General features: G+C 34.7%; 1 protein-coding gene across 1 annotated transcript in view; it reads right to left on the minus strand.

Moving 5' to 3' along the window:
• Positions 1-1679: 1679 nt before the first annotated feature.
• Positions 1680-25016, minus strand: part of LOC143232251 (uncharacterized) — a 39832-nt gene continuing 16495 nt past the window's right edge. Inside the window, exons 2-6 of the mRNA XM_076467418.1 lie at positions 16231-16933; positions 14416-15696; positions 12824-12946; positions 4937-5064; positions 1680-2503 (exon numbers count right to left, since the gene is read on the minus strand). Of these exons, the coding sequence (XP_076323533.1) occupies positions 2297-2503; positions 4937-5064; positions 12824-12946; positions 14416-15696; positions 16231-16921 (2430 nt within the window). The 5' untranslated portion in view covers positions 16922-16933 and the 3' untranslated portion in view covers positions 1680-2296. The remainder of the gene's footprint in view (positions 2504-4936; positions 5065-12823; positions 12947-14415; positions 15697-16230; positions 16934-25016) is intronic.

Genomic DNA, 25016 nt, shown 5'->3' on the forward strand with positions numbered 1-25016 from the left:
ATTGAAAGTTTCTTGATTGTAAGTTCAAAAGGCAACAAAATGTGGAAACTTTGCAAGGTGTGTGAATACTATTGTAAGGTACTGTATACTATTTTTGAAGATTTAGATGAAAAGATATAAGCGGGTAATGTTATCCTGATATTATTATAAATATTATCCAAACAATATTTTCGGCGAATATCACTTATATAAGTTTAACTATAGTTTGTTATCTTCCTACGAGTTATAGATGAGAAAATTATAGATAGTGTTAGCACCACAGTAAAGAAACAGCAATTGTGACAGCAATAAACATAGACAGACAGACAGTTTATATTTGTGTGAAAATATACAAGGACTGCCTGTGTACAACATCCATAATTTTAACTCATATACTACAAGGAAAGCAGCTTGTCAATAGCACCCACCGCCAACTCTTGATATACATTTATCTGATCGAATAGTGAGATTCAACCAACACTTTTATAGAGCATCTGTAGTCACACATTACATAGATACATTTTTCGCAGTTATTATGACTTTTACTTAGATAATTAAACAAAAATTACTATTACTTACTTGTCAGTTCAGTAACAGCAACCTTATGGTTAAGACGATTTATTTGCAACTTGTAGGTCGCGAGGTCAAGAGACGTCAACGAACATGTTTGTCTTTTCAAAAATGATAACATTATAATGTGATAGTCAGACACAATATTCGTTGAAATGAGCTGGCGATGGGTGGTGTTGACTAGCTGTTCTGCATCTGGTCTATCACTTAAAAATTCAAGACACTTACGGCAGAATAAACCTTGATTACTTTTACGCAAAATGAAACAAATTTTAACGTGCTTCTGAGAATTTTTTCTTATTATTAATAAAATATCTTATGTAAATTCCCTTTTCTGCAACTTACAGTCAAAACGTAACGTTTCTTCTCTCTTTCTTTATATTTATGATCTGTTATAGTTTCTGACAGTGACGAACTACCAGTCTTATTCTTCTCAAGTTTTAAATTGTTGAGGCTTTTGTGCTAAACGTTTTGCTTTCGACATAATTGTACATTGTACCACTCTGTTCTTAAGTTGTCTACCTATGACTCAACGAGAAAGTTGAAAGTTTATAACACTAAAATAGGAGTGTCAATAACTAAGGTGGGCGTCCCAAATTTAAAGTAAATATACAGCTTAACGTATACTGATTTCTCAGCCTAGATTTTCTTTGAGTAGCATACAATAAAATATTAGATGCATAAACAAGCCCTTTCTTTTTCATGCCTAATTTACATAATGTAATGCATTTCCGGTCACTTCTCATTTTCTCTGTTACAAAACTTTCATATTATGCCTTATCAAGTTGTAAAGTGAATTGAAGTTTCTATTTTAACCCACGACTACTGTCAAACCTTCTACCACAATTCTTCTCCCTTACGTTGACAACCTTAAAAACCTAAAGCTTAAGTTAATCGCTGGAAGAACCAGTATCAGTACAAATGTTTTCGTCAAAAATATATTAAAATATTACTACGTTGTATACTTCCATGCTGTTTTACCAGTTGTATGTTTCTGTATGGTAAAACAACATGAAAGTATACAAATAAATGTCTAAATAGAAATGCATTTATTAAATATTATAGTTTAAAATCTGTATAATTGCATATACCCCCTATATTTGAACACAAAATAAATTAATCCGCTATTATTTTTCTTCAACCAAATATATTTTATTTTCTATATTTTTGTTACATATTTTGAAATTCAAACTAACCAAAAAATAGACCAATATCAGCACCGGGTATGAAACCCGTCATAATTAGCACCACAAAACAACATATATTATAATTACAGCATTCTATTGCACTGTAGTCCCAAACCTTTTAGTTGGCTTCATAAAATGGGTATCCAATTAATTTTTTTAATAATTACCGGACAAGGATATACAAAGTACATCTACATATGGGGTGTGGATACAAGTAAGATAATTCAGTCATTGTTCATATCAAAGTAGGAATACGGTGTGACACACTTGTAACGTAATACAGTACGAAACTCCTAAATATAATTTATGATTAGTAGCACACCGAGGTGGTGTAATTCACTGAAATCACTGGGGAGCTGAAAGTTTATATATGTCAAAGAAATTACATATAAAGTTACTGTTACACTTTTTTTAGTTGCAATATTCCTAACAAACACACACACACACACATTAAAATACAGAAAGTTGGCGATGGGTGAAAGGATAAATCGTGCAATAATGCGCTAGTTATTCAACAATACTGCCTGGACTTTGTCAGCGTACATCGATCTGTTGGATATCTAGCGTCCTCTAAGAAATTCTTCTACACAACTATCTAAATAACACATCTGCGGAATACTGCGTTTAAAAAATACTTTCGTCTCCCGCAGAGGACGAAGAATAAGGCGAGTAGCTCTTTCACAAGGCCGATCTCCTCGACACAAGGTGACGCTTTCTTCTGAAAATCCACCATCACAGTCATCTGATGTCAGGCCAAAAGCTTTGCCCTATGGAAGACAGTTTAAGTTTCCAAATGTTTCAAAATCAACGAGTGTAATAAATGTATGAAAAAACAACAAATAAATAATGAAACATTGTTTGTATAACCTCAGCACACGTCTCGGAAGAACATTCTTAAATGTATATAAATGTATGTTTACAGTACTATTAAAAACAATGAGTTCGAAGTCACAGTAACGAAAAGTATATTATAAACGAAATAAAAATAGCTAGTGTATAAACTGAAATTTATTTTAAGTGTATTCATAAAATATTAGCGACCGTTAACACGACCAAAGCGTATTAAACATATATAGGAAAGAACAATGCTACAATGTATTAAGTAATTAATATATATATAAACATAAAAAATAAATATACAGCTATAGGCAACAATAGAAGCAGTTATTGTTACTCAGAATTTTATTTATATATTTTGTTTTCAATAGTTATTAACTTTCTAATTTCCCAGACATATGTGTAATAGCACAGCACGAAGCCTGTTGCAAACATTTCACTGGCCCTGCATGGCCAGGTGGGTTAAGGTGTTCGACTCGTAATCTGAGAGTCGCGGGTTCGAATCTCCGTCACACCAAACATGCTCGCTCTTTCAGCAGGTGGGAGCGTTATAATGCGTGGTCAATCCCACTATTCGTTGGTAAAAGAGTAGCCCAACAGTTGGCGGTGGATAGTGATAACTAACTGCCTTATCTCTAGTCTTACACTGCTAAATAGCCCTTGAGTAGCTTTGCGCAAAATTCACAACAGACAAACAAACATTTTACTGAAACAATTCGAACAGAGACTAAGTTCAAAAGAGAACTTTTTGTTCAGTTGGTATATATATATATGTGTGTATGTAATTATTATCGGATAGCCCCTCATATGTAACGTGGCGTATTCATAGACTAATTATTGGTAAAAGTCAGTTAGATTAATAGTTTATAATATATAGAAAAAACAATGCGTTTGGGTAACACAATCTTCTAACAATGAATTTTACATCATGTTGATTAGCAAAAAGAAGCATAATCTAATATCGTTATTAGGCTACGTACTGAAAGTATAAAATGAACAACACAACTGGAAAAATATGTGATTTCTTAATTTAGAATCTCCTTTAATTAAAGAGATTTACTTGTTTATATTTAAAACGTTGGTTGCATAACAGAAAACAGCTTAATTCAGAAACGATTTAAGTTTAAAATGTAGTCGAGATTTTTACTTTAATGAGAAATTTTACACACGTTGCTTGATGATCCGACACTACGCCTTTAGTTAGGCTTATTATAACAACACTCACTAAACTTATAAGGTACCATAGCGCACATATCTTCTCGGCTTCTTTGCACTCTCGTTTCTAAGTTCGTAATGGGGATACAGTGCTACATGGATAGAGACATTTTTGGTTTTTGTGACTCCTCCTACTTCGAGAATTCAAGCGTGACGTGACACACACTGGCTTTTATACAGATTAAATAGTTTTTCCCTGTGTGGTTCTATGTAGAGTGGTGTATGTATACTTTTCTTTTAGCAAAGCCTCATCAAGCTATCTATTGTGTCCACCGAGGAAAATCGAACCCCTGATTTGAGCGTTGTAAAACCGTAGACTTACTGCTGTACGAGTGAGGGACAGGCCAAGTGGTTAGGGCACTCTACTGGTAATCTGAAAGTCGCATGTTCAAATCCCCGTCACAACAAACATGCTCTCCCTTTCAGCCATGGGTGCCTTATAATGTGACGATCAATCTCACTATTCGTTGGTAAAAGAGTAGCCCAAGAGTTGGCGGTGGGTGGTGATGAGTAGTCTTATACTGCTAAATTATGGACGGCTAGCGCAAACAGCCCTCGTGAAGCTTTGCCCAAAATTAGAAACAACAAACAAATTTGTTAGAACTAATATTAAAATGGAAAATAATAATATTGCACATTCTAAAATTACACTGACTTTTAACTTTTAGTTTTCAAAAGCGGAATATTCTAAACCTGTACATTTCTTAATTTCAAACAATAAGTAAGTTTAAATAGTTTCTTCAAATATATTAATTTGTTAAAATGTTTGTATTAAAGTATAACTGAAGTTACAACTGTAGTATTGGTATAAAGTCTATGTTAAACAGATGTTTTATTATATATTAGAAGACATCACCTGTTTACTACGTGGGTGAACATTAAATATGTGTATTTTATTTTTGAATAACTAAAAGCATTCCATGTCATTGAAAGTTATAATTTTAAAACATTAGTAAACTGCATTAGAAATGGTGTGTAAATCGAGCTAACAATAATAACATAATGTAGAGATTTATGGAATCAGATTACTAATCAGCTATTCAAAGAGTAATTTCTTCCCTACTTTTCAGTTGTCTGTTTTCGAATTTTATGGTTCACTACTTTCAGATGCCAGAGAAATAAGTTTATTTGATATTAATATTACTTACGCAGGTGTAACAAACATCGTGCCAATTGCAGGCATGACGAAGTAATCGGCGTAATGAATCGTTAGGTAAGTACTTCTCTACAGCTGTACAGTCGCTTGTCAGCAGTTTCAGAGGTGGACAGTGGACATCTTGAAATAAATGTAAAGCATAATTTACATAACTTTTCTTAAAAATTAAATACTACTTAAATTTAAAAAAAATTATTGACTATTATTATAGTTTGCACGCCTTTTACAACTTAGTGAAGTATGATTACAATTAATTATGCTCGTGATAAGACGTTATTATTAGGTCTATTCTATTATATTTCTAAACACTACATATTATATCTATCCCTTAGGTTTGTTTAGTTTGTTTTGAATTTCGCGCAAAGCTACATGAGGGCTATCCGTGCTAGCCGTCCCTAATTTAGTGGTGTAAGACTAGAGGGAAGGCAGCTAGTCATACCACCCACAGCCAACTCTTGGGCTGTTTTTTTACCAATGAATAATAGGATTGACCGTATATTATAACGCCACTACGACTGAAAGGGCGAACATCTTTGGTTTGAAACCGCGACCCTCAGATTACGAGTCGAGTGCCTTAATTACCTGTCCGTGCCAGGCCTAATCCCTTAGGGCTTTTTGAGAATTAGACGAATATATAGTAATACTTGTAGGTCACTAAGGGACTAGATAAAAAGTGCAATATTAAATAATATGATAGGTTTAAAGTAATATCTATGACAACTGTAAGTTATTATAATTATGCTTCGCCAGCTTGGTAAAAGCGTTCGTACAATATCAATTGCTGTTGTAATAAATGGCTTGCATAATTAATGTTTTGACTAGTGTTTCTGTGTTCCAGCCGACTTGATCAACTATGGATTTAGCGAAACGCGTTGTCGGCAATGAATACGGCGAACACATTGCGATTGAAATTATACTATTATACATTATCTGAATTGTATTGAAGCATGCATATCAAATAACACCAACTCAATTAATCCAAGCAGTCTCTGATAAATCTACATCAATCAGAAAGCTAGCTGTCCGGTTTCCACAAAAAGACGTTCACGTGATAGTTGTCCACTTTATTAAAAGAAACAAAGTGTTTACAGTGCTATCTGTCCAAAGTTTGGTAAGAGTAAAAGCAATCAGAAGACTTGTATCTATTTCCTGAGAATTAAAGTGCTCACAGCGACAACTGTCCTGTTTGGGACAAGAAAAAAAACTACTGTGTATTTTGAGACGAGGGCATTCACAGCATGACTTATCCTAATTGCCGAGAATGTTAACTCTCACAGGTTAAGAATTAGATATGTGAGCCACTTGTTACTATTTTATCTACGTTGTGGGCTTTTTTCAAGACAGGTGACAAAAATTATCCCAGTAATTATAGACTTATTAGTCTTATATCAGTCTTACGCTGTGCTAAATGATTTAATAAAGTTTTAAATTTTGTTGGATATTCAGTATGGGTTTTCACTAAGTGAAAATCATGCCTTACTAATCCATGAAGAGATTAATGTTTTCATATGCGTGGATTTTCAGAAATGATCTGACAAGGTGCCACATAAAAGACTTGTTTGAAAGTACTTTGGGGAATAAGTTGTTTCACTGTATAGAGAACTGGCTAGATGGAAGAAAGCTGGAAGATGTTATTAATACAGTTCAATTAAACTAGATCAATGTCACAAATGCGGTACCAATGAGTTTATTGTTAGGGTCTTTGTTGTTTATTACTCATCAGTAACATAGATAAAGGAATTGTCAATAAATTATATAAATTTTCTGGTGATATTAAGATTTTGGATATTGCTGGCTTTGAGGAGGAGGATGCTTTACAAAAGAATTTGGATTATTCGGTGAATAGTGCAAAAAACTGGTAGAAAACTTTAATAAAAGCAAAGTATTGTATGTCAGATAACCTGACTTCAACTACGAGTATACTTTTGATTAGAATGAACTTAACAATCTTATGAAAGAAACGAATCTTGGTGCTCTATATTATCAGTTTCTTGAGCCATCCAAACAGTATGTTGCTGCTAGTTGCAGAACAAATGGAATTTTAGGGTTTATCTACAGATATATTGAATACAAGTTTAAAAAGATTATAATTTCATCGTATGGGTCATTATTTAAACTATATTTGGAGTACTGTGTTTAGTTTTGGGTGCCATACCTTAGAAAGGGCATTGAATTGTTGGAAAGGTTTCAAAGAAAGGTTACTAGGATGATAACTGTGATGAAAGATTTGTAATAAGACGACAGATTAAAAATCTCTGAAACTGATTTCTCTTTTATAAAAAAGAAGAGTAAAAGAGAGATGACTGAAGTATTTAAGATTGTTAAGAAAATTAAGTCTTTATGTATCACTTGTCTTCACACTTAATGGTAGGCATTGTAGAACTGTGAAGTACAAAACTGTAAATTTTAGCATGGTAGGAGCCATCTTTGCCTAAGACGGATTTGTTTTTCGAACAAGGTGGTATGCTTTTGAAATGGGTTTTCTTTAAATGAGGTAGATGTAGTTAACCTAATGAAGTTTAAGGAGAGGCTTTATAAATATTTGAATAATAAGGAATGGATTTGAATGTTTTATTTTCACGATGTCTTCACAAAGAGACATAATGTTTTTTCTGTTGTTTCTTATTTCTTTCTTGTTCTTCCAAATACTTTTCAATCAACCGTTCCTTTATTTCTTGGTGGATTGACTTGATACGTGGGAGAGTTATACCTTGCTCCAATACATATAGATGCCTTGTTTTCGTTTTTTTTTATTTATTTAGGCCCCTTAATACAGTTTATGGGGTAAAAAATCAAAATGCATATTTTGGGCTCATGTGCTATATCATAGTTATAGTAATCACGATGACAATTTTCACAAGTATACATTTTCATGCTCGCTCGACACTGACATACAAAATAGTTGGAGTTGCTCATTCTGAGTCTTTTTAGTGGATCAGAACTTAAAACATGGCAATTTTTGGGGTTTCTGATCAATTACTTGTCCATATTTTAACCACTTTACATGGGATTTGGTTCAAAGATACTTTTTCACAGGTCTCATACATATAAATAAAAAATATGGGTACTCATTTTGGGTTATTTTATGGGTCAAATTTAACAAAGAACATACTTTTGGGGGGTTTAGGTCAATTTCTGGCCATATTTTGTCCATTTTACATGGACTTTAATATTTTCTTAGCTCAAATGTTTGTATAATGTTGTATATTGACGTTATTATTTGCATGCATGTACTAGTTATTGAGTAAATGACCGAATAGTAACAACAAAGACAGTGTATAATAGAATAAACATTTACGAGTTGTTATTTTGGTCTGCTGTAATATTTTTCGAAACAGACCAATGCTTTATTTAAACAATTTCTCTGCATTTTGTGTTGTCATGTCTCGACACATGGCAAAAGTTATAAGGTATAAAGCAGGTCGGCTGTCCAGAAATGGTTTGAAGCAAATGGACATTGTCAGAAAAAAACAGTGGTCCCATTGTATTGTATCCAGAATCTTGAAACGCCATCGGTCTTCAGGAAACTTTGTTTCAGGAAATTTTATTTATAGACGCCAAAAACATACGCCTCAAATTACCGTGTTTTGATCAAGTTAACACGTCAAGATCGAAAGAAGTCTTGCAACACCTTACGACAGGAATTACATGAATGCATTCATTCCAGGATAACCAGAAGAACAGTGAATATGAAGCTTACCAAACAATGTTGGTTTACAAGAATAACTATCTGCAAACCGATATTAACCAGAATCACTGCTGTTACCATGTTACTTGGACAAGACAGCATACCAACTTAAAGTTAGAGCACTGGCGACCCCAAGTCATCTTTTCAGACGAGTCCTGTTTCCAGCTTGTTAAAGCTGATGGTAGGATTAATGTTCGTCGTTTGTCTGAAGAACAGATCTGGGAAGACTATCTTTCCCACAGGAGGTGGTGCTGTAAAAGTTTGGGCAGCTATTTATCACAGTGGAAAAAACTGCTCTTCATATCTTTCAGGTAAACGCCAGTGGCGCCATCTTCAGGCTCTATATCGAGATAATATTTCTGTAAAATGCAAGGGAAAGCTTTGGCGATAACTTTGTATTCCAAGATTGCAATACTATTGCTCATATCACATGTGTTGTACAGTATTATCTCGATCAGTAGGAAGTTACAAGATTTTCATGGCCAGCAAAGTCTTCAGACTCTAATCCCATTGAGAACTGTTGGGTAGACTTAAGTTGGAAATTTGCTAAACACCATAGTGTAGCTGAGTTGCAGCGAACATGTTATGATAAAATCATGATGAATTACATAAATAACCTCATTAACAGTGTGCCACTTCGCTTCGCGGAGGTTATTAGACTATGAGGAGGATCAGCCAAGCACCGAATGAATAATATGATTTGATATAAGGTAACAAACGCTATTTAGATTAATTTGATGTTATACTCGTATTTTGTCATTATATGAGTTTTGTTAAAGTTTTTTGTGATAGACCAAATGTTGAATTACACATATTTCTACAGGTGTCTGATAAAATTATTTGCTGTGCTAATAAATAATGTTCATAGAACCTGTCTCATTTTTCAAATTATATACGTAGATGCTTATTATAACATGCATTTCTCAGTTTGATAGATCTAAATGAATTTTGTTCAATGTTAACAATAATTATCCATTTGTTTTTACAGAATTTTTTACAAATTTAAGTTTATTATACAAAAAAACTATTTGCAGGTCCCTAACAATGCGTGTGTTTTCTTATAGCAAAGCCACATCGGGCTATTTGCTGAGTCTGCCGACGGGAATCAAACCCCCTATTGTAGGGTTATAAATCCGTGGACTTACCGCTGTACCAGCGGGAGATGATCCCAATCATCGAAACAAAACAATTTTGGAATGTTTGTCCTTTACACCAATATTCAGCACAATTTAAGATTTTCCTGAACTATTCATGTGTACGTCAACACATTACGTGGTCCAGAGCAGTTTTCGATTTTTTCTCTTATTTCAAAATTGGACATGATGAAATTTTGTGGCGGAGATATGTTGCATTCGCTTACGAATGCTGGCTTCTCTTGTTTTAAATTTAGTTGATTGAGCGGTCTAGATGAAGCAATAAGTCCCTTGTCGTCCTTAAATAATAAGTACACGTATATATGTCTTACTTCTAAGTGTCTAAGAGAATGCGCTGAATAAGTCTGTTTCTTGTAAAACATAAGGCTATACGATGGATTATTTGTTCCCTGCACATTAAAGATATCAAAACCAGATTTTAGCATTGTAAGCCTTCAGACTTTTAATAAAATGTCTATTAATGGGTTAATATTTTTCTTTTCGCTGGCTATGTAGAAAATTGGACAGGTTTACAGCTATAGGATTGAATGATGGGTATTAAGCACAAAGGTACAAAATGGGCTGTCTGTGCTCCGCCCGCCACGGATATCAAAACCTGGTTTCAGCGAAGTGAGTCTGTGCCACTGGAAACGCGATCTATAGTATGTATAGTAGTTTGCGCAACGTCATATTTTTACTGAATTTTTATCAAAGGCCCAATAGAAAGGAATACAAACATAAAGCGAGTCTTTCAAGAGCGTGTAAACGTGGTTTATACCAATATGTTTCCTATAATGTGTAAAAAGTGAAAAGTATAAAACAAACTTCTGATCTTTTTCCTGACTCGGCATGGCCAGGTGGGTTAAGGTGTTTGACTCGTAATCCGACTGTCGTGGGTTCGAATCCCCATCACACCAAACATGCTCGCCCTTTCAGCCGTGGAAGCGTTATAATGTTACGGTCAATGCTGCTATTCATTGGTAAAAGGATAGTCCAAGAGTTGTCGATGGGTGGTGAAGACTAGCTGCCTTCCTCCTAGTCTTACACTGCTAAATTAGAGATGACTAGCGCAGATAGCCCTCGTGTAGCTTTGCGCGAAATTAAAAAAAAAACTGATATTTTTCCTGATATCAAATAATTTTAAACCATGGCGTTACAGCAACAAAGGTGTCCCTTTATACGTACAATTGGCAGAGGAAAAAGAACATATCAGTTAAATTTCATATTGACCATACCCGCAATACCAGTTTAGGAATCGACCTTCTTCTCGTACAGTTAGGATGTTTTTATGTTTCGTATGTGAGGTGTCAATGGAAGGTGAATATCGAAGAAGGAAATACACCAGCATATTTTCCATTAACATATGATTCCTTGTCAAGAACAATTTGTTTATAGTCTTATAAGTGTTTTTGCTTAAGTCTTGACGATAACGTTTGATGTTTGCTCTACTAAAGTGTTCGTGTTTTCACGCTCATTAAAAACTTGAAAAAAACGTACTAAGCATTTCCAACTTCCTCCATTGCATCAAGGTTGGGTTCTTATGGTCCAGTCAACTGAAGTGTTATGGAAAGAATGGTGTATTTAAAACTTAAGTGCGCATGCTTGCTTCTCTTCGCTCAGATCTATTATATATCCTTTTCTTGCTTGGTTTATTTTTACATCGTGTAACACCTTGTTCCAATACACTGTGTGTTTCTTGTAAATATTAAGTTCTATACCGGTTATGATCATGTACGCTACAGTTTGTTTCGTCATTTAGTGTTTCTTCACTTAAAGGTTCTCTCTTTTCATTATGTCTGCAACGTCCGTCGTTTCGTTTTGCCCACTTGTTCTTTTCTATAAATAAATATCGTCCGCAGTAGCACAGCGGCATGTCTATGGACTTACAACACTATAATCCAGGTTTCCATATATTTGGTGAACAGAGCACAAATAGCTCATTATTTAGCTTTGTGCTTAACTACAAACAAATATAAAACAGGTTATATTAAAATTATAAATCTTTTTTTGTTTTTGCTTAATCTTTGGAGTTGAGATATTTCTTATATATTCTTTTAGTGACAATCACTACAATATCGTGAGTGTTGTTGCATGTTGTAATTTTCTTTATCCTTAACTGTCAATATGACACTTCTGTAATAAAGTCGCTTGTAGTTGGTAAGTTTGCTTCTTTGAAATTTTTAGTTTCACACGGATTAGTCAAAGTATTTCTTCGTTCATGTGATACTAAATATGTCAGCTTACATAACCAAGCAGTACCTCCTTCTGTCTTTGACGCGGGTTCGAATCCCCGTCACACCAAACATGCTCGCCCTTTCAGCCGTGCATATGTTATAATGTTATAGTCAATCCCACTATTCGTTAGTAAAAGAGTAGCCTAAGAGTTGTTGGTGGGGGGTGATGACAAGCTGCCTTCCCTCTAGCCTTGCATTGCTAAATTAGGGACGGCTAGTGCAGATAGCCCTCGTGAAGTTTTGCCCGAAATTAAAAAAACAAACAAAAACAAATCTTGTATTTGGCACTAATTTCAAATCACAACGTTTCTTCCAGTAGATCAACTTTTATTTACCACATAATCTTCAAATGGATGCATGTGGTTTATAAATCAAGCATATTTTTAATCTATGTACAAATAGAGATTTCAGTTGAATCTCTCACGTTGTTTCAGTCGATTACATTTTCTGATCATTGGCTAAATCGTGTTGTATCAAAACCTACATTTGCCCGGCATGGCCAGGTGGGTTAAGGCGTTCGACTCGTAATCTGAGGGTCACGGGTTCGAATCCTCGTCGTACCAAACCTGCTCGCCTTTTCAGCTGTGGGGGTGTAATGTGACGGTCAATCCCACTATTCGTTGGTAAAAGAGTAGCCCAAGAGCTGGCGGTGGGTAGTGATGACTAGCTGCCTTCCCTCTAGTCTTACACTACTAAATTAAGGGTGGCTAGCGCAGATAGCCCTCGAGTAGCTTTGGGCGAAATTAAAAAAAAACCTACAGAGGCAGTGTGGTTCAGCAAAAAATTTGTAATAAAAGTGTATATATATATAGACACGTGTGTACCTTCTTGTTGACCTTTACTGTAGCGGTATACATTAGCGGTCATATCAGGGTTCACTCCATAAGAAGTTTGAACCTCGAACGGTTCGTGGTCTTCGTCATCTTCATCGCCATACTTTTCCGAATCTGAAAAAAAACAATAGTCATATATATTAAATTTTATTCTCAGTGAGGCTTGTTTCTTAACTAGATAATAATTTTGTCTAATTTATTAAAATAATTTCAATCCAATAATGTGAATCTAGCACTTTTACAAACTTGACCTATTTTACTATAAACACTTAATAGTTTAAAAAAACGTCACATCATTATGGTATTAGTTTGAAAAGTAGCGGTACGTAGCTAATAAAGGTATGAACTTGTAAGTATCTCTTTTCTACTTAAATAAAATATCTGTTTATGTATTTATATTTTTATATTTATGACAAAGGTACTAAGGCTCTCTGCTGACGTCCCTAATTTGAAATACTGAGTAAAGCAAAGTTAGCCAATTAGTAGCACTCTATGACCAACTGTCCATGCTAAAGGATTGACTGTCACCCTTATAACACACTCAAAGCTTTCAGTGATACAATTATTTTGTGATAACTCATGCATTTAAACCGGTCCAACTCCAAAACAAAGATAAGTTACTATGACTACGCTACTGCAACGTGTACAATTTTTTTACTGGGTATTTAAAACACGGTTTATCACCAGTATTTATTAAATTAATACATCGTTAACTTGTACGAAGTATCAAGCTGTTTATGGAATACAGTATACACATTCCATCTCATATATATATCTAACGAACCTTGGTGTCTGTCGGAACGTTCGTCTGTCTTCCCGAGTTACATTTATAAAGCTTCAGATGCAGACAAAACTCAAAATTCACTTTGAAAATGATGGAAAAACAGGCGTGAATAATATTGATGGGAAATTTCATTTCGCAAGCACGATATTATACACTAAATTATTAGGAATTAATTACGCTACCACTCAAATTTCAAAATGTAAATTTATCTCATGTTACTGTTAAATGGCTCTTAGCATGAATGGAATTATCAACAATTACTTTTGGCAGTGGGCGATTTAAGTAGCTCATAGCTTTGGTTCTTAATGGAACCAAATGTGCAACACAATTAACCTTTTTAAAGTCTATGAAATAATTTAAATTGATAGATTAATTAAAAACTTTTCTCGTCACTTGGGACGGGTACTTTTGCTTGTTGTGCTATAATATGCAAAGTTCAATTATAAGATCGAACACAAGTATGAGTAAAGTTGCATTTGTTAACAATTTTTTTAAATATTCTAGATGGTTAATAATGAAATATATTTCATTGACATTTAGCTATGGAAATAAATTAAATTTTAGGAATAATTTAATTTACCTCAGGCTTAACATCGAATACAACTATAAAGCTATTAAGATGACGAAAAGACACATAGGAAAATATGTATTGTCCTTTTTATATGTAAAACGAAAACTGTCAAAGTTATTAGAATGAAAACTGGGTATCATTCTATAAACCTAATATAAATACTTTATTCTATCTAAGGTTATTTTACTTGGCTGTTAGTTTTAAACAAAACTGCATTTTTTTTCTCACCTCTTTTCTTTTCAAAGAAATGTGGCCGTCCTACTGTTACATCTGTCACTCCGTTAATTTTTGAAGTCCTGTCCTCACTTTTTTCATTCTCCTGCTCAATTTTATCCAAGGCTGTATGTAGGTGAGCTAACGCTTGTCTCACATTTTTCAATTCCTTAGCAGCTTCTAACCTATGAGAAATTTTTTCTTCCTCCAAACGATTGCCGTCAGGGGTGCTGTCTTTTATCATCTTCATTGCAACTGTAATCATGGCCTTTTCGACCTTCTTTATCTTTTCTTCAGCTTCTTCAAACTGCTGTTTCTGCGAAACAAAATTATCTTCATTCTTTTCTTCGTCTCTTTGTTTTTTAATAATTTCTTCAATCCTTTTATAATCTTCTTCGCGACTTTGGTCTCCAATTTTTGTTTTCTGTCCGTTTTTCCCGTTGCTTACGTCATTTCCACCATATTGAAGGAGATCATCTACGGTTTTAGCAAATACTGGTCTCCAATCGTTGCTTCTTTTCTTTCTTAAGATGTTGAGAGCTTTGGCCATGTTTTTAATGTACTCCTTTTTCAACCATGCTTCAAAGTTTTGTTTGGGAGTTGATGGGTGTGATTCCTTGGGCTCTTCAGTTGTTATTTCTGTGGTCACTTCGTCAAAATGATTAAGAAAATTTGTATTGTGTATACTAGTTACTTCATTTGTTTCATTTATTTCATTTTGCCTTTCAGGTATTGTTTCTTCTGATGATTCAGTACGCCTTTTTGTCATGGTTCGTTCATCATCGTCGTCCTTGAATATGTCACTGAGTTCACTCGCTGTTGTAGCCTTAACAGAGTCAGAGTTTTTGTAATCTCTTTTTTTTAAGATTAAGCTTTTGGGCTCTTCAAAATATGGCGGTGAAGTTTTCAGACTAAATTTCGTGATATCATATTCATTAATCTTAGAGTCATCAGCATTGTCAAAGGAATCATCGAGATAGTGTCCGATTGGTCCTTCTTTATTTTTACGTCGTTCAATTTCAGAAGAAATGGAGTTTAAAATTTGTTCGTCCTGTTGCCCGTTTCTGTTTACTCCAAACATGTTTCTACTAAATTCCCGCTCAGGTTTTCTCATAATGTTGTTCCTTGCCTGAAAGAACTCTCTCAATTCTTCAGGATCTACAGGGAGAGCTTGAATTCTCTGTTTCTCATGAAAAATCGGAAACTGAGGTTCTTCTAGTGTAACTTTAGTTTCTTTATTAGATTTTGAATTTGGGATAACGTCATCGAATTGAGGTTCTTCAATATCAGAGAGATCTAGAAACGAGACAGATGACCTTACAAGACTCGAGTACAAAGAAATCCATTGAATAATGTTTAGTCATTGAACAACTAATAAATGTTTTCAGTCATAATAATTAAAGTTGTCAAGTAATTATTAATGCTGATCAGTCTCTGGAAATTTGCTGGTATTGGTTACCTTTTCTTTAGGAAGTTATTCAAATACTTATAGAAAAAACAAATAAACACGTATTATAAACCAAAATTCAAATCTCATTCATGCTTGATACAACGTATACTAAAGATGGAAAGACAAATACAGAATTTATATTTAATGCATGCAAAATTATGCCACCTGGAGGTATTTGTTAAGTTTCTTAAAAAACTGACTTCGGTTAGTAATCATTAGACGATATAATTGTCAAAGAGGAAGCCTGTTAACAAGAGGATGATTCGACGTTAAAAAGGTAAGATTTATAAACACATATAACTTTTTAAATCTACATTTACAAGACTTTTTATTTAAATTTGTTGTAAATTTCATCTGTGTTTATTAATTACAAACCGTACCGTAATAATTGTTCTTGTTCCAAATATTTGCCCCTATGATTCTGTTATTCTCTTTGTCATGTGGCCATCTATTCCTACCCATATGAGCAGAACTGAAAACTGATGGAAGAGAATACCTTTGCTCCCTCCAGTGAGAAGGCTTACTAGATGGTAACTGTAATTGGAATGAGTAAACGAAACTTTTCGGACTTCTATCAGTATCATAGTCACTCCTATCCATGAAAGGAACGGTGTTTTCATCTCGAAACCCATAATGTTGACGTTTTTCTAACTGGTTATACAGTTCCATCTGTTTTTCATAATCTCTTCTGGCTTCTTCTTTTTGTGTCATCTGGCGGTCTATTTCATGAAGGGTACTGAGTAGTCTGTTTGAGATTCCAGCTGCAAAATTCCCAGCTGAGTGATCCGAGCCTTCATCAGGAACTATCAGCTGACCGTGTTTGGTACTAAAGAAGTCTGTGTTTTCTCGTTGTTTTCTTTTGCTGGTAGGTATATTGTATTCCGAGTTGAAAGGGTAAGGAACAACAGATTCATCAAACTCCTGCCACGGAACGAATTTCTCAGGATCGAGGTGGCTCCTCCTTGGTCCAGGAATCTCAGAAGGATTTTGGTAAGCATGAATTTCATCTAAAGAGAGTCCTTTCACTAGCTGCAAAAACAGCAAAAGAAAAATCCCTCTCATCTTTTCCATATGCAGGAGCAGCTGCAAAATATAAAGTACCAAAAATACAAATAAATGTTGCAATGGATCTACTATCATGTTAAAAGTCATTTAACGAACAATCATTTTCATCGTATGTTACACATTTTGAAACTCCCACTTTTACAAGAAATCCACAATAACACACCGACGATGAGGCAATTTTATTAGATAATTAACAGAACCTTGAAGTACTATTATAATGTCAAATTAATTGTACTTTATTATTTGTTACTCTGCTGTGAAATAACCATATATCGTAGTTAACTTGTCTTCTTAGAAACATAACGAATCTTTACCATATGAAGTTCAATAAACGTGTAATATCAAACAAGCTATACAAACGTCAATCGGAGTAAGGAAGTATTGTTTCAAAGAAACCAGAAAATCATAATTTGAATTAAAGTTTATTTTTATTAGAGCAAAGCCACTTTGGGTTATATGCTATGCCCACCGCGGGGAATCGAACCCAAGAATTTAACGTTGTAAGTCCACAGAATTACCGCTGTTCTACCGGAGACCTTCAGTTAAATTTAAAATACTTTATACACTCAACGAAATTTGGATCCAATTATAATAAATTTTGTTGAAATATGAATTAAAAAACAGTGTAAATCGAATAAGTTAGGAAATGTCTCATTAAGAAATCTTTTGTCTGTGAATAAAAGACTCATGAAGTCCTGTTTAGTATTAATGAATTTACACCCGGCTTAGTTTTTGGTAGTTGTTCTGCTAGTGACAAAATGATTTCTCTAACCAAAATTAACCGTTTCTTTTATCTAGACTTCGGACTGGCATGGCCAGGTGGTTAAGGCACTCGACTCGTAATCTGAGGGTCGCAGGTTCGAATTCCCTTCATACCAAATATGCTCGCCCTTTTAGCCGTGAGGGCGTTATAATGTGACGGTCAATCCCACTATTCGTTGGTAAAAGAGTATATCAAGAGTTGGCAGTGGGCGGTAATGACTAGCTTCCTTCCCTCTAGTCTTACGCTGCTAAATTAGGGACGGCTAACGTAGATAGCCCTTGTATATCTTTGCGCGAAATTAAAAAAAACCAAACCTTTTTTTATATTTTAACTAAATTATCACAACCAGATATTTTTATTTTTATTTGTAATAAATTTTGAGCTTAAAACACAACGTTTGACCCCTCACGGAAATGATGCTAACATGTAATGATTGATCATCAGCTTTAATTGCAAAATACAGGAATTCATTTTGTTTGGTTTGTTTGAAATTTTGCCCAGACTATGAGGGCTATCTGCGCTAGCCGTTTCTACTTTAGCAGCGTATGAATAATGGAAAGGCAGTTAGTTATCATCACCCACCGCCAACTTTTGGGCTACTTTTTTACCAACGTATAGTGAGATTGACCGCTCATTATAACGCCCCCACGGCTTAAAGAGTGAGAATATTTAGTGAGGCGGAGATTTGAGCCCGCGACCTCCAAATTGCGAGTCTAACCATTTAACCATGCTGGGTCTTAAGAATTTAAAAATAAATTATAATATCGCAATGAATTTCACTTTTGGAGTAAAAGAAAAATAAATAAATAGACATTTAAAGTACAAATAAAGGAAACTGTAGTGACATATTTTACTATTATAAGCGTTCATTATTATCAGGATGAATTTGTCATGACTTCTCAGAAACATATTCATATTAATAGGTATAGTTTTAACATCGTTCCTCTTGCTTTTGAAACTATCAAATATGGTTTATCTAACTGGGAAAAGTTCGGAATGTGCCAAGTAAATGTTATTTGTCTTTTAAAATGCATAGATTTCATAATTCCAGTCAGTAGTGGTAGCCACTAGGGGTACTACAATTTCTTTGATTGATGGAATATACATACAGACTGTGCACTTTCAATCTTTACTAATACACTGAGGATAAAAATAGAAGCATTATTTATAATCATAGCTGACAATTCTTCAATTGTCGGGTTCTTTAAAATTATCTGATAAAAGTAATCCAAAGTCCATAAAACGTAACGATAGCAAATTAGTTTTATTTTTTAATGTTTCTTTTCACTGCTGTGCACTTTATAACATCTTGTTATACGGTTAACGTCACAGTATCTGCAGTACACTAAGAAAAATATATTAACTTTACAAACAACTCAATATATGCGATAGTTAACACAGATTCAAAAACATAAACTTATTTACTGATACTCTCGACTGACTAGCCAGCCACCCAGTAGCACAGCGGAATGTCTGCGGAGTTACAACGCTAGAATCCGGGTGCAAGTACATATGTTGTTTTTTATTATATAATGAAGTAATAATTTTTTCACTTTAACCATCTTTGCCTAGTCGCATTATTTTACACACACTAGGAAAACTCAGTTAAGTTATCCATTTCAGAACAACTCTCGTTGTTTCCTAAACAAATTTAATTATTAATGGATCCGTCTAAGTGATACTTGTAGGGAACTCATGGGTTTTTATTTGTAAATAGCACAAGTAGATAGAATGTAGAGAGTTTGATGTCAGAATCAGTATTTCTTACAGTTTCACTGGAAATGGTAGCACATATACTATCTCTTGCTTAATCTCTCGATTTTATCAAATTTAAAGGAACATTTCTAGCGAAATGACACTTTTGGATATAAATCTACTCATAACTAAGATGGAGTTTACTAACAATTTTGTATGGGAGACATGTTGAGTCTATAAGACGTTCTATCCAGAAAGTTCCATGACACCAGTCAGCCTGCAGCTGATAACTCAGGGAGGACATTTGCTAACCACTCGAGCAGACGGTAATTATGAGGAACAATTTCATCAGAAGGGACGCATAAATGACTGAGGTTTACTAGAAATGATTATCACCTGATTGGTCTAAAATCTAGTGGGGAAATCCCTATCACTTTCTTGCCCTGTGGCCAGTCAGAGCACAGCAGCCCCAACTCTATTCAAGACGACTACCAACAAGTCACAGAAGCTGAATGTGACTAAAATGATGACGTCTACCAGTTAAGAATGGTTTCTCTGGTAGCTGAGACAATGGGCATCCATAAGTGAATACGTGACCCATGTAATAAGATAACTTTCAGAACAACAAGGTCGAAGGCATGCCCAGCAACAGTCTCTGCAAACTACTGGGACACCATGGTTGTTATGTTAATTGAGGGATTTCCCAATAAGCTTATGTTATGGTATCTGAGAGTGAGAGACATTATCAGTGTCATGAAACCTGTGTCTATCATAACACACTCTGGAGTGGTCAATTACAAACTTGTCCATCAGCAAGAAAGATGTCTGTAGTGGAAATTATACTAGTGTATGATATTATAAAGGTACCACTATTACACTAAACTGAGTTAAAAAATTAACAACCAACCGTCTCTACTGTATAGAAATTTAATGTAACCACACTGTTCTCCAGCAAGCGAACAGAGCTATGCAGATTCAACCATAGGGTACATCCTGTAGCAAATCTATATACAGTATATATATCACAGCAAATTCTGTCCATCTGATATGTGCCTTCAATATGATCTATGTAATGTAAGGTCCGCACATGAGATATATACTGTAGCTATTGACTAATGCCTTTACCTGAACACCATCCAGGACGAGAAAAATGTAGTGTTTGATTTGTTTGTGGAACAGTGTGATACTGGTAAAGAAATTGTATCTATTTTTACATCACATAAAGAATACAGAAGTACCAGCTTCAGCTGACAGCTGATCAGACCTTCACAACCCCACTGTAACAGATTTACTCTTATATATTTATTTTAATATCTATATTTGTTTCAGTATATTTTTTATGTATGTAACGTATATTGTTGGATGTGTATTGCACAAGTCTTGCCTGCTCTCTAAATTTGTAGAAGATCCTCGAGAGCAAGCATCAACAATATGTGGTTTACGACAATACTAGCGTATCTTCGAACATTATTGAACGTTCGAGAATCTTGCGTGATTACTATAAAAGCTAGCCGAGAGACAGTAAAGTAATAGATTATTGTTTGCCAGCTACACTCAGTATGCTATAAGCCTCGGAAGCAATAAACGTGATTAACGCTTACTAATTAGAAAAGTACAGAATCTGACCAGGAATGTTAAGAGATTTCGAATATTGTGAACTGTTCAACTTCAGAGAATTAACTTCAGACGTTAGTATTTCTACGAAGACATTAGATATCTATCTCCCTCTGTGAAAAGTAAGCTAGTAAACTGTGTTAGGCTAAACAAGAATAGAGCAAACTAACATTCTCGTCAAGTGAAGTATATCTGTGTATCAACATAAAAGTAATTTGCGCCTTGTGGATCTGAACCGTCGATAAAATATTACATTCAAAATCTAATAGAAGACTGAATAATGTTTGTGAGTTTGTAAAACTTTCGTTTATAAATAACTATTTGTTATAACTGTTACTATAAATTATATTATCTTTGGATGTGTTTTTTATATTAAAACATATTTATTTTAAGAGAGAAACTGTGTTTATTAATCTTGATGGCAAATATCATATATTTCATATATATCTAAATTTAAACAACTTCAAAATTGAAATTAATATTTCCAGCTGTTTGGAATAATAATATGTAACGTACGTAACATAATAACTTGGAAACATGTCCAAGATAAATTATAACATGTAACACAACCACATCAATACTTTGCCAAGCTGCAAAATAAGCAAGGGTATCAATACCAGTAGTATATGCTATGGCAAATGTTACAAAAACTAAGAAAGTTCAAGTCACACTTGCAAACTGGTTTTAGGGTAGGAAAGCACAGAAAAATATTATCACCAAAGACTTTAGTTGTTAGTCCAGCTCTATCAAGCCTGAATGGCGTTTGGTTTGTGTAGGTAACTGATGCTAAGGTTGCATCCATCACATTGAAAACAAGTTAATACAAAACTACATTCACACCTAAGAGTGTTGTTTAACAATCGTGCGAACAATCTAGATCTAATGCAACAAAAGTAATCCAATGACTCTTGGGTGAATATGCCATCTGTATTTGTGAGGCCAGATGGCTAAATGGGACAAATAATGGTAACTCAACACAGACGTACGCGATGTATCTCCAGTAAATAAACCACCACAATAAGATCCTTCAAGCAATAAGGAGGTAGCAGATTCTGCAAGATGGAGTCGTACATACTTTGAAAAATGATTTATCGACTCTAGAAAGAAGATAACCAAGGTTCTGCATTGATTTTGGCTGTATAACATCTTTCCTTTACCACAAACAGATGAATATTTCGACAAATTAGAAAGCTTCTAATGATTAAACAAATTGAATCTAATGTCTGGATAGCGGTAAATCGAGCTAGACAAGGAAAGCAGGAATAAGACTGCTTTGAACACTATAGATGGTTTATATGAATTCTTCATCATTTCATTTTGTGTTTGTAAAAGACCAGCTACTTTTGAATGGCTGATAGAATCATGGAACTGCAATGAAAGAGATGCTTTGTCTACGTCAATTATGTTTTTGTGTATAACCATTCTTCTAAGCACTTGTCTAAAAACCTGGAGATGATCTTCCAGTGTATGTGAAAGGTAGGCTTGAAACTAAAAAACAGAAAAATGTTTGCTTATATAAACAGAAGTGAAGTTTCATGATCAACTTGTTGAAAGTGATGAAGTCCCAATGAAAATGGCTAACATAGTTGCTGTAAGAGATTGGCCTTGACACATGACAAAGTGAGTTCTCAGTTTCTTTGATTTCACATTATAATACCTACAATTTATTAATAACTTCTCAAAGATAGCGTTAACATTATCAATTACCGATGCTTATTATAGTGGAAGCACACTTCAAATAAAGTGAACAATGTGATCAGGCATTTCAATCCCAAAAGCTTGCTTTGGTGGATGTTTCAATGCTGATCTATTTCAGTATCAAACTTCTCCTGAACACTGAAACCAGCAATAAAAGAGTCATACTGGGACTACTGTAGTTGCAGGATAGAATAAAATGTGTAATTACATATGCTGGTCATATTCTCACAGTTCTCAAATGTAGATACCGTACAATAATGAAAGAGCTGCTTGCTGCCTGTCTTCATGAAACACTATCACCACTACTTTTATGGAAGGAATTTCACGAATTCTTGTGAACATGCTTCACTGAAGGGATTACTAAAAATTTTAAATCCAGAAAAAATGGCAGCACTTTGAAAAACAATGTTGCAAGAATATAACTTTGTCACAACCTGTTGCCAATGCACGTAACAAAGACGTATAGATGAACTATCTCACTGCAAGATGAGACCTCATGTGCTTGTGGAATGCCTTGATCCTGGAAACCATGGTCTTTCAGCCCAAGAAAAAAATCAACTATGAATTAGACAACTTCACCAAACGACTGATGTACAGAAAATGCTCTGGTGGCTTTGAAAGTTCCTTTGCAACACAACAAAAACTTGCATATGACTAAACTAATATTATGTACATAAAATAAACCATAACAGCTTAAAGTTAAAATGCGATTAAATTACCTAACAACGGCTAACCACAACGGTTATCTCCACAATATTTCTTATATGAATACAGACTTCAAAACGCATTGTAGAACAAGACGTGTGTTATATTGAAAACTACTTGTTATGTTACCTGTTTAAATACTGTATCATTGCGAATTACATTATCAAAGATAACTTGATTCACCACATCTCCCTCGCCAATACATAGTAGACACTTATGGATTTCAGGTAGCTTCACACGTGCATCCCAGCAGGCCGTATGTTATAATGTATTCGTTGTATAAGAAGAGCAAAAATAATTAGTTAGAACATTCTTTTCTCTTCTTCTTTTACACATACAAGATGACAGCAGTCCCTGCACGGACAACCACAAAGCATCACTGTGTCATCTAATGGCTTTGTGCATGAATGCACAAGTAGAGTAAATTCACCGTGAACAAGACTTGTGTAACATCAGATATAAATGGTGTTGATTATTATGGCCTGGAATAAGTAAGTTATATTTAACCTCACACTGTCGTATTATAGGTAACACGGCTGATGCTTCACTGATTCATGTATGGCAAGTTATCCCCAATGAACATCCTATAATGTTTGTAGAATCCAAGATCGAATGTTAGTTAACAGTCTTAAGTTCTATTCCAGAAAACGGCCAATACATAAAACATAAGACATACAATTATACCACAATCACAGCTACTTTCATGACGATACTCATTTGTAAGGATAGCAATATTTTATTACTTGCAGTATTTCACTACCAAAGAATTTGAAATATTCCAATTTTAAGAAATTAACTGCAAGTAAAATATGACATTGATTCACTTTATGCAGAGAATCAAGATTACAATCAGTTTCTTATTTAAAACCACAATTATTGGTGGTAATTAAGAATGTTAGCAGGAAATAACCAAACAGCATAACTCGCTTATAAAATTTGCCCAGCACGGCCAGATGGTTAAGGAGCTCGAATCGTAATCTAAGGGTTGAGAGTTCAAATCACCGTCGCAACAAACATGCTCGCCCATTCAGTCGTGGGAGTGTTATAAAGTTACGGTCAATACCACTATTCGTTGGTAAAAGAGTAGCCCAAGAGTTGACGGTGGGTGATGATGACTAGTTGCCTTCCCTCTAGTCTTACGCTGCTATTTAGGGACGGCTAGCTCAGATAGCCCTCGTGTAGCTTTAGGCAAAATTCCAAACAAACCAATCATACATGTCACACTGGTCGTGAAGTATTGCTTTGTTTGTTTTGAATTTCGCGCAAAGCTAATCGAGGGCTATCTACGCTAGCCGTCCCTAATTTAGCAGTGTAAGACTAGAGGGAAGGCAGCTAGTCATCATCACCCACCGCCAACTTGGGCTACTTTTACCAACGAATAGTGGGATTGACCGTCACATTATAATGCCCCCACGGCTGAAAGGGCGAGCATGTTTGGTGCGACCGGGATTCGAACCCGTGACCCTCGAATTACGAGTCGAACGCCTTAACACACTTGGCCATGCCAGGCCTGTGAAGTATCACCTAATAAAAAAAAGTTTGAGGAAAGTACACAATTACAATTAAATAATCAATTTTCACTTCTTTAAAGCCAAGTATTCATTTATACTGTGCGTTCAAGCTTTT

The sequence above is a fragment of the Tachypleus tridentatus genome, chromosome 11 (assembly GCF_004210375.1).
Source record: "Tachypleus tridentatus isolate NWPU-2018 chromosome 11, ASM421037v1, whole genome shotgun sequence".
Classification (NCBI taxonomy): Eukaryota; Metazoa; Arthropoda; class Merostomata; order Xiphosura; family Limulidae; genus Tachypleus; species Tachypleus tridentatus.